This window comes from Arachis ipaensis, chromosome B03 (assembly GCF_000816755.2).
Source record: "Arachis ipaensis cultivar K30076 chromosome B03, Araip1.1, whole genome shotgun sequence".
Classification (NCBI taxonomy): Eukaryota; Viridiplantae; Streptophyta; class Magnoliopsida; order Fabales; family Fabaceae; genus Arachis; species Arachis ipaensis.
Genome location: NC_029787.2, coordinates 132,166,788 through 132,177,054, shown reverse-complemented (window position 1 = coordinate 132,177,054; position 10,267 = coordinate 132,166,788). Strand labels below are relative to the sequence as shown.

General features: G+C 33.4%; 2 protein-coding genes across 2 annotated transcripts in view; both read right to left on the bottom strand.

The window, feature by feature from the left end:
• Nucleotides 1-1,350, bottom strand: part of LOC107631472 (homeobox-leucine zipper protein HDG8-like) — a 6,809-nt gene extending 5,459 nt beyond the window's left edge. Inside the window, exon 1 of the mRNA XM_016334929.2 lies at nt 694-1,350. Within this exon, the coding sequence (XP_016190415.2) occupies nt 694-1,320 (627 nt within the window). The 5' untranslated portion in view covers nt 1,321-1,350. The remainder of the gene's footprint in view (nt 1-693) is intronic.
• On the bottom strand, nt 1,447-7,382 carry LOC110269545 (homeobox-leucine zipper protein ROC3-like). Its single transcript, XM_021117484.1, has 5 exons — nt 7,301-7,382; nt 3,542-3,825; nt 3,054-3,229; nt 1,739-1,856; nt 1,447-1,656 (listed from the first exon to the last, which is right to left on the bottom strand). Exons 1-5 carry the CDS (start codon nt 7,380-7,382, stop codon nt 1,447-1,449), a joined length of 870 nt encoding a protein of 289 aa, XP_020973143.1.

Genomic DNA, 10,267 nt, shown 5'->3' with positions numbered 1-10,267 from the left:
TCGATGCGCCACATTTGTCGTGCAAATCAGCTCCCGCCCTCTCCGGCCTTCCGTCGCGTGCAGCCGCCTCTCCCCGCGCGTCCTCCCTCGCAGCCGTTCCGTGTCACCAGCATCCATCGCATGGTCGTCCTCTCCATTGTGAGGTCGTAGGTGCGCGTTGATGCCGTCGTCATTCTCCCCATAGCGTCGCTGTTCACACAAAAGCGATCAAACCCACCGTGGCGCTGCCGCTGCAATGTTCGGAGTTCTCTCATACCTCACCCGTGAAATCAGTGCACGATTTGGCTCCCTTTGGCGTCCTTTCTCCCGTCATTTGCAGCCGCACATCATCGCGCGATTCCTGGCCATCGTTCTCTCTCCCACACACAGTCTTCTTCTTTTTCTTAGTTTAATTTTAGATGATTTGTTTAACTGATTTTGAATGTATCATTTTCCTAAATTTTAGATGTATTTTTATATATGTTTTTGAATGTTTCTTTGTCTTATATTTTGATGTGTCTTTTTTATTAGATTTTGAATTTTATTATAGTTTTAGATATTTTTAACATATACTTTTAAATATTTGTTTTTAGACACTTTCTATTATTGAAAAAAATTTGTTAATTATTATGAGTATAGAATAATAGATATAGTTGGATCGATAATGAATGAATAAATAACGCAATAAGGGTTTAATTAATTGATGTAGCGTACCGAATCTAAGAACATATCAACCAATTTCCTGCCGCTCATAGCCACCACTCGTGAATCTTTTGATGCCTCTCTGCGTGCTTCACACTTCAACCCAACATTGTGGAAAACGCCGTCGTAGCTTTGACGCTGAAGAATGAAGTTTCCATCAACTGTTGACCTAAACCAGAAAGGCTCGTTCATCCGCAGAAGCCTCGCTACTTCGTCCACGGCTTTAGTCGCCGCCTCTTTCATTCTTACTATCTCCTCCTCTGTGAAGAAGCTCACTACCTCCGCAACAGCGACGGCACTCGGAGTAGCAGCAGCAGATTGAGCAGGAATCATATCTTGATGATCACGATCGCCATTAAAAGGACGAATAATACTATTGCTACTTTGAGCTCCTTGAGGAGGAGTAGGAGTAGTGTTTTGGCGGCAGAGTGAATGGAAGCGTTGGCAGAGAGAAGTTTCAATCTGAGGATCAATCAAACATGGTATTGCAGCTGTTGGGGTAGGAGTAGGAGTAGGAGTAGGAGTAGGAGTAGTAATGCTACCACTGCTGGCCAGAGAAGATAACACTGATGATAATTGCACAGGGGACACTACTTGATCTGCACCTATGATGTTGTAACTTGCAAGAAGCTCTCCCATTTTCCTATACTGAAATTAATCCCATTCATTAATAATGAGGTGGCGTATGTATTGCAAACGAGTCGTAAGAAAACAAATATAAGATATAAACGTGACATATTAAATAAAATATGTTAAATTATCTAACTAATTAGAAGTACTAGCCTCTTGCACAAGAAAATCATTTTCCAACTTGAATTGTTCCAAGCGAATTTGGCAATCATCCTCCGTTACGGTTGGACCACCACAAGTTACGCAAACTACATTCTTCAAGGACTCTCTGAACATCAAGTTTTCTGCCATCATTCTCTCATTCTCTCGCCGAAGAGCACAGTTATTTGATCTATCAGCTTGAGCCTGAAAAGTAACTAACACAATTGTTAAACATGTTGAATGCATATAATCGTATACATATATATGATATATCTATAGATCTGACCTTTGCTTGGGTCCTCCTATTCTGAAACCAAAATTTGACTTGTCTGGGTTCAAGCCCTAGTTCTGTGCCTAGTTGTCGCCGCATGCTATCATTTGGATGTGCACATGCGTTGAACGCTCTTTATATACAAAATTAAAGTTTCTATTATTTCAGAGCTTAAGAGAGAACTAATTGAGCTGAATAATTAAACTCCAATAAGAGAAATGTATCAACTTGTAGGAAGAAGAAACAAAGGGACAAACCAATGCAAAATACTCAAATTACACATTTATTTATATCTTTATTTGAATTTATTAAATATAATAAAAAGAGCATTATTCTATACATATATTGTTACACCATGATTTTTATGTCTATCAAATTTAAGATATACTCTAGACTTATAAAAGTATTTATAAATTATTTCTAAAGTTATTTTTTTGTTGATAGAAAATTTAACCAATGACATAAAACATGAAAGAAAAAAAAATGACCTATTTTTAAAGTAGAGGATCAATTTGATTCAATTCAGGATTATGATGCATGGGATTAAAGGATTTGTGTGTCTATAAATACATGTATATATGGTAAGTGTACACTAAGTAGGTATGCACTAAAATTAAATCATCAAATNAAAATATATTTTATACAAATAATTTATTTGATGATTGATTTTTAGTGTGTATATAATATAGTTGATTTAAAAACTTCGGGAGAAAAAAGGATTTCAAGGCTATTGATACGGTGATGCTTGCAAAATTTTTAAAAACCATGAAAATGAAAGATAAAAATCCAATTATTAATCCTAAGAACTTCCAAAAGATAAAGTAAAAGCTTATAATTAATTGGCTAGGTATTTAAGAATAAGAAAACATAAACCAAATAAATTAAAGATTACGCCTCAAACATTTTTTTTAAATTCTCCTTGGGATATTCACTGTCAAAGAAAGTGATTTTTCAAAGTTTTATAAATATCTTTATATTAAGACGAAAATCAAAATCTTGACAAAATTTTTCCTGTCAATTACATTATCCCAAAGGATTTACAGAAAATTCGTACCGATCATATAAGAGAAAATAAAGGATACAAAACAAACAAACCGATGAAAAAAAAAAAACGTTTTTTTATTACATAATTGAAAACCCAAAAGGTGGAAATTGAATATTGAATTTTCAGCCTCCGCGTGAGATTGAGAAAAGGTGACAACTTTCTTATCCTTAAGACTACAAAACACTGAAACAGTGAAACAGGATGAAATGATGCTGCATCGAACGAAGTCAATAAAATATATATAAATGAAAAGCTAAGGTTGTTAACAAGAGAAGAAGGTCTCACTCCTCAAGCTTTGCTATCTGATGGGGAGTGTGACGATGGTAAAACCTTCGAGAATTTTGAGGACGATTTTGCCCCTCATCATCAGTACCATCAGTAGCACCACCAGCCGTTGATGATGACCCCATTGGAGAAGCCATTACTCCCTTCAAAACCCTGCTGATACCAAATGTTATTACCTACAACAAATATATACATGTATTTATACCCTCAAGTTTGTGAAGTTATTATTATTATTATTATTATTATTATTATTATTATTATTATGTGTCACACTATACATGCGTGTTAATTTGACTCCACACGTACCAATATTCAACAAAGGTCAGAATTGAAAAGTGAAAATCATTAATGTTGTTTATTTATTTCCTTGTTTAAGAATTTTTCATTTGGACTCATATAGTGAATACTATCCTACCCTCTCTAAAGTAATATGTAAGTTATTCTCTGATGTGTCATATTATAATTGGGTATTTATTTTTTTGAGTTACTTTAATCTCATGAGAGTTAATAATATCTTCGAAGACTGTGACGGCCTGACAGAAGAAGAAAATGGAACACCCAATAAGACGGTGATACTTAGGAGGCACAACGACGGCGACAAAGGAGTGAGGAGGAGTAAACGCAATTAGAGAGAATTGGAGTACATTTTCTAGAAGAGGAAGAGAAAACAAGACACCCAATGAGACGGTGATATTTGGGAGGCGTAACAACGACGATGAAAGAGTACAATGGGAAGGAGTAAACGCAATTAGAGAGAGTTGGAATACCTTTTCTGAAAGAATAATTTGGAAAGAGAAAATAAGACACCCAATGAGACGGTGATCCTTAAGAGGCGTAATGACGACGACAAAGGAGTGGGAGGAGTAAACGCAATTAGCTAGAGAGAGTTGGAGTACATTTTCTAGAAGAATGATTTGGAAAGAGAAAACGAAACACCAATGAGACGGTGATGCTTGGGAGGCACAATGACGACGAAAGAGTGAAAAAGGTAACTCATGTTAAAATAAACACCCAATTAAAATGTGACACATCATGGAGGATAATTTATATGTTACTTTAGAGATGGTAGGATAGCATTCACCTATATATATATGCAAGGTTTTAAAAACTGGACTGGTCATCAAATCGTTCTAATAGTAACTGATTTATTGGTTTAACTAATTTAATTGTAGTCTAATCGAAAAAACTGTTTTATAATAAAATAATAAATAAAATATAAATAAACACACTAAAATATAATTATAATCTAATATAAACTATAAGGATCAAGATCTTTTAAAGTGAAAAAGTTGATAAAATGATAAAATAATAAATTAATCATTCTTAAGTTAAGACAGTGAGACACATATTTTATGGAAAGAACAAAATCAATGGTGATCGAGTAATCCTTCACTTTTACCACTTTTACTAACTTCACTTTAGAGGATCTAAATCCAAGTCTTAAAATGTCATATAAATTTAAAGCACTATATCAACCAAAATCTTATGATCTCATCAAAATAGTTATTAACCAATTTATTTCTTTTCTGGCAAAAGACTGATTATTTTGATAAAATAAAAGTTCTTACTTCGGCATAATTTTAACAAAAATTAACAACATTTTTCAACAGATCATAATTTTAACAAGGTTTCAACATAATTTTAACAAAGATCAATAAATTTTTCCAAAGATTAACAATGATTATCAAGGTTTTAAGTTTTCATCACAATTTTAGCACAATTTTTTTCAGCACAACACGAACAAAAAATAACAGAATAAAGTACAACACAGCAGAACTAATCATTCAATAATTTAATCTGAGTAGCACTAGCAGTAGCAGAATTTAGAATTGAAGAATGAAGAAACCAATTTGGGTAACACTAGCAGAATCCTAAACCCTTGTTCTGACTTCTATGCAGTCTGAGCAGAAGGGCAGAAGTGTGATAGAGATGGAGGCCAAGTGACGAGCATGACTACTCGAAGGCGGTGGTTGGTTGGAAGAAGCTGCGGCTGAGAAAACAAAGAGCAAGACTGAGCTCGAGGAGGAAGTTGTGATTGGTGGATTGGAGACTTCGAGCACCATGACCAGACAAAGACGGTGGTGCCTGAACGTGACGGACGACAGTAAGAGCTCGACGGAGCAAACGAGAACCAGGGACTGATGCGGAGCTCGAGGAAAAAGGTTTAATTGCTGAATATAATAAGAAAGAAGCATGGGCGATGATGTTGGTGCCTGAGTGCGATGCATGGCACAGTCCTTGTGGCGACGGTAGAAAAACTAGGGTATCATACTCTCATGTTTATTTTGGTTTTGGTGAATTTTGAAGTTTGAAGAAGAGAAGGGGAAGAAGGAACAAAGGTTAGGTCACTCCTGCGTAAAGCTTCATTTTTCTTTCTTTTTTTTTTTAAAAAAAAGCTCAAAATTGTGTCGTTTATGTAAATTGGATGGGTTCCAATTTGATCTAATCAACCAATTCTCAACTGATTTAACGATTCACAACTGATTTTTATAATTGCGATTTTTCATTCAGACCAAACCGCATAGGCGTCCAATTCTCGGTCAAATTGGTCCTATTTTCAAAACCATGTGATATAACGTCGGAGATACACTAGAAGAAAAATGTTGAATACCATCAGATTTAGCGTCAAATGTTAGCGTTGGGTTTGCTAACAGATTTACCCGTTAGATTTTTTGGGTAAAAAAAATTACAGTCAGATTCTGTTTTTCGACGATAAATTCGCCGGTAATATTTTGAGGAAAAAAAATATTAATTGGCGCAAGCATTATCGTTAGATTTACAGGCAGATAAATCCGAGGGTAACCTTGATTAGTGAAACGTTGCGCTTTAGGCATCTACGAAGCTTTAACATTGGATAAATTTATCGGTAAATCGATGGTAAGTGTGCCCTAAATTCGAACCGCGACCTTATTTCCCCATTTCAAATTACTATCTCTCCCTCTCTACTCACCCTCTTGCCTCCCATTCTCTCTCTAACTCTCTCATCTATCCCTCAACATTCTCTCCGGCAGCCCCTTCGACAGTCCCCTCTCGTCATCTGGCTCTCCTTCTTTGTCTCTTTGCATTGTTTCTGTCGAACCGCCATTGCTGGCGTCGCTTCTGCCGCTGCTCTTGCCACCGCTTCTCCTGCCGCTGCTCCCTCCAGGTAACACCCCTTTCTCCGATTTTTTAAATTTGGTTCTAGCTTGATATTATGAATTTCAAATGACCATTGATATTGGATGATGTTGGAAATTGAGAATAAATTCTAAATTGGTTTGTTTGTTGTGTTGTTTGAATTATATGTTTAGTAAGTAATATTGGTAATAAGAACTAAGATGATAATTTAGGATCAGTTAAAGAACTTATAAAAATTAGTTTGATGATAAACAAATTAAAACATCAACTAATTAATTAATAAAGTAAATCATATAAGTCCTAATACAATTTTAATTTAGTAGAGGCAGTTATATATTTTCAACCTTAGCTTGAATAAGGTCTAATAATTTATATAAATTAGAATTTAAAATTTTGATTTGAATTTATAAAAGCATGTGAAGTAATAGGTTTTAGAGTGATTTAGGTCATTAGTTAAATATTTTAGTTAGAATTCAAGCTTTAAGTTTAGATAACATTTAATCTCATTCATCTAAGAGTAGAGTTAGAAAGAGAACATTATTGATATTAGACTAAAATGATTGGTAATTTGGTATTCTTGAGGTTAAGTAACAAAAGATTGAAAATGAAAATGTTCTAAATTAAAATCTTTAATGAATTTTCAATGTTTGATGATATGCATACTTTAGTAGTTCTAAAGTTTGAGAATAGATTCTCTAATGGATTAGTTAGGTTTAAATTTAAGGGTTCTAACTTCGTAAAATTTCGTGTTTATTATTGTTTGTTAAGTTATTTTTGATGTGTTATGGTTGTTTTTGAGTTTTAATTTATGATTGATTCTCTCTGGAGTTTGGTTTTATTATTGTGCGATTAATCACCGTGAATATTAGCACTGTTTTAGAGAAGGTTTTGTTAAAATATTTTTCAAATAATATAAATGTGGGAGAATTTGTATTAATTTGTATGCTTTTGCAAATATGGCAACAAATAGAGGTGTCACAGATCGGTCTCGTGGTCGTGGTAGAAGGAGGGGGAGGGTTTCTATCGGTACCCCCTAGGACTTCTTAGTCGTCCGCCTCTACTATGACTACTCCTGCGACGTCACAGGCAATGAGTGCACAGGACCCATCATGATCCCTAACCCTAACTACGTGACTTCTTCTGCTGCGCCACCCCTACAACCAGGAAGTCATTCGTCTGCTTCACCAGAGTATATTCCTCCACCACCTCCATCCGCTTAGCAGCCCACTGTTTCGACGACGACGCCTCTAGAGACACACACTACGGTGTCGGAATCCTTTCATGGGTCCCATCAGCCAGATACTCTTCCACCACCTCCCATCGTACGGATGACGATTTAGCCTGATGGTTTGACAGCGTGAGTACTATTTTAAGTCCTTTATATATATGCAAACTATTTTAAGGAGATTATTCAACATATGTGGTTGCTAATCTTAAGTTTTTCATTTTAGTTCGTTAGTTTAATTTAATTATACTCAATTTTTTAACTTTAGTGGATTTATGTTATTAAGATAGATTCTATTTAAGTTAGTAGGTTTAAATTGTTGAAAGTGTTTGAGAATTCTTGATTGTTGATGGATGTTGCTGCTTAAGTCATATAATTCTATATTGCTTTGTTTGTGAATTGTTTAGGCAAATTGTTGATGGATAAAGTCTGTGGCACATTCTAATTATAGACAAAATTCTGCCAAAATTTTTTAAATATAATTGAAGTTTATAGATTATTTCAAATAATTGTTTAGTAAACTACTAATCTTAAGTTTTCTATTGATAGGGTTGCGCCAAATAATAATGCATATACGCAGGAGTGTACTATAATGTCATTAAACTGATGTACGACCACCCATGATTGAGCTACAAGAAGATTCCTATTGAGACTAGAGAGCGATAATCTTAGAAGTGGGCGGTAAAATCTTCGACCATCGGATGGCTAGGCGGCTACAGCAAATGATGGAGGACGTATGTGAGCGGCGTGACCACCTCACTATTTGGCTCCGCCCGGACCTTAAGAAGACACTGTACGTCCATTGGGAGACTAATGAGGGATTCAAGCGCCGACGTCTCACAAATAGAGCTAATAGGGCATCGGCCAAGTCATCGAAGTATATTGGTAGGTCAGCGACTTTCATGAAGACAAAGGTCAGACTGGTATGTAACTTGTTTTAATTTGTTATTAAGTACGTTTTGTCTTTGAAATATAATGTCATTATTATTCGATTTAACATGTTGTCAACCTGCGTAGTCTAAGTCATTGAGTTGTGATGCAATGATGACAGAGACCTTCAAGTACACTCACACCTTGAAGGAGAACAAGGAGATATTTGTTGATCAACGGTCTGCGAATCATTATGTGAGTAAACATCATGTGGTATAAAGTTTTCAATTAACTGCAGTCCTAATCATAATATGTGTTATACAGGAGTCTTACACGCAGAGATTGGAGACCACAACCTAGCAATAATCTCAGTAGACTAGAGACGACGGCAACAACTTCGCTGCATCAAAAATCGATCCGGACACAGTTTGGCGCGAGACCACATCTGAACCGTACAAGAACTGCATCTACGGATTGAGATCATTCTTCGCCGACAACTTCCACACCTCCACACTGAAATATTAGAGTTGTCAGAATTTATTATTTTTAGTTATTAATTAATTATTTATATTTAAAAGTATAAAATAAAATATATTGTTAGATTACTGGACTAAAAACACCATTTTATAACCAAAATGTGTCACATGTCACTCTCTTATTATAATTGAAATTAAATCTTTTCCTCCAAAATTAAAGAGTTCTTCTCTCCTCCCTCTTTTTTTCTCTATCTCTCTTATTCCTTTACCCACTCTATCTCTGTTATATATCATTATCAATGACTAATTACAAATTTAATAATCAGAGTGTGCAATATGATATTCTCTAATTGTATTAAAATTAAACTAAAATTAAAATATTGAAAGAAATTAAAATATAGCTATATTATATATTATAACTAATCTGATAACCAAAATGTGTCACATGATACTCTCTCATTAAAATTAAGAGAAAATATTTTCTTCTAAAATTAATAACCTCTCTTCTTATATTCTCTCATCTACCTCTCTTTCTTTTTATATTTCTCTCTACCTTTCCCATTCTATATATAATTTATATTTTATATTAGTAATTTGACAAATTAAAATGTGTCACCAAAGACTTTTTCATTACAATTAAAATAATTTTTTTTAAATTAATAAACTCCCTCTCTCGTTTTTCTACTTTATCTATTTCTCTCTTTTTTCTCATTCTCAATTTTTTTACCTTTTTGTTTTATAAAAAATAAAATTAACAAAATAATATAATTTAAATAAAAATATTATTATTATATACATATTCTTTTAGTTTTTTATTTAGTTTTAAATGTTCATCACTTATCTTTCTAATCTATATTTTCACTTCTCTTCCTTCAAATATTTATTATATACAATTTAGAGAATACTAATGTTGTAACTAAAAGTTAGAATCAAGATTCAATTGTTTAAAAAAATTTGATTTGAATTAATTTTATAACTATCAATATAAATTTTTTTATGCTAATGTCTTATTATATTTTTATAAACTTAGAGAGACAAATATTATTTTTAAATAGTAAGCATAAAAATTAATTATTTTTATTTGTGTAACAAATTTAACACCTAATCAATTGTAAAAATGTACACGTTAAATTGTTTCAAATTTTAGACAACGAATATTAAAATTAATTATTAGTAAAAAATTAAACTCTTTCACATGAAAATAATAATTAAAAATCTTATTTTTTTATTTTTTTTATCTAGGAAGACCCTAGTCTTCTTAATTAATGAAAACTTTTGTCCCCTATGACCTTTTTGTAAAAATAGTTTAATTTTATAAATCTTTTGTACCATAATTTATAATATCAGGATAAAGCCGACATAATTTTAAAAGATTTATATTTACGTAATGTTATTACTGATAAAAATACTAGTTGAGACTTTGGGGGACTCATACCAATCAAATTGATCCTTTCAATTCTATTCATAATACTCATCATAAAAAGTATTTGCTGAGATACCTTGGCACCAATGCTCTTGTAATATAT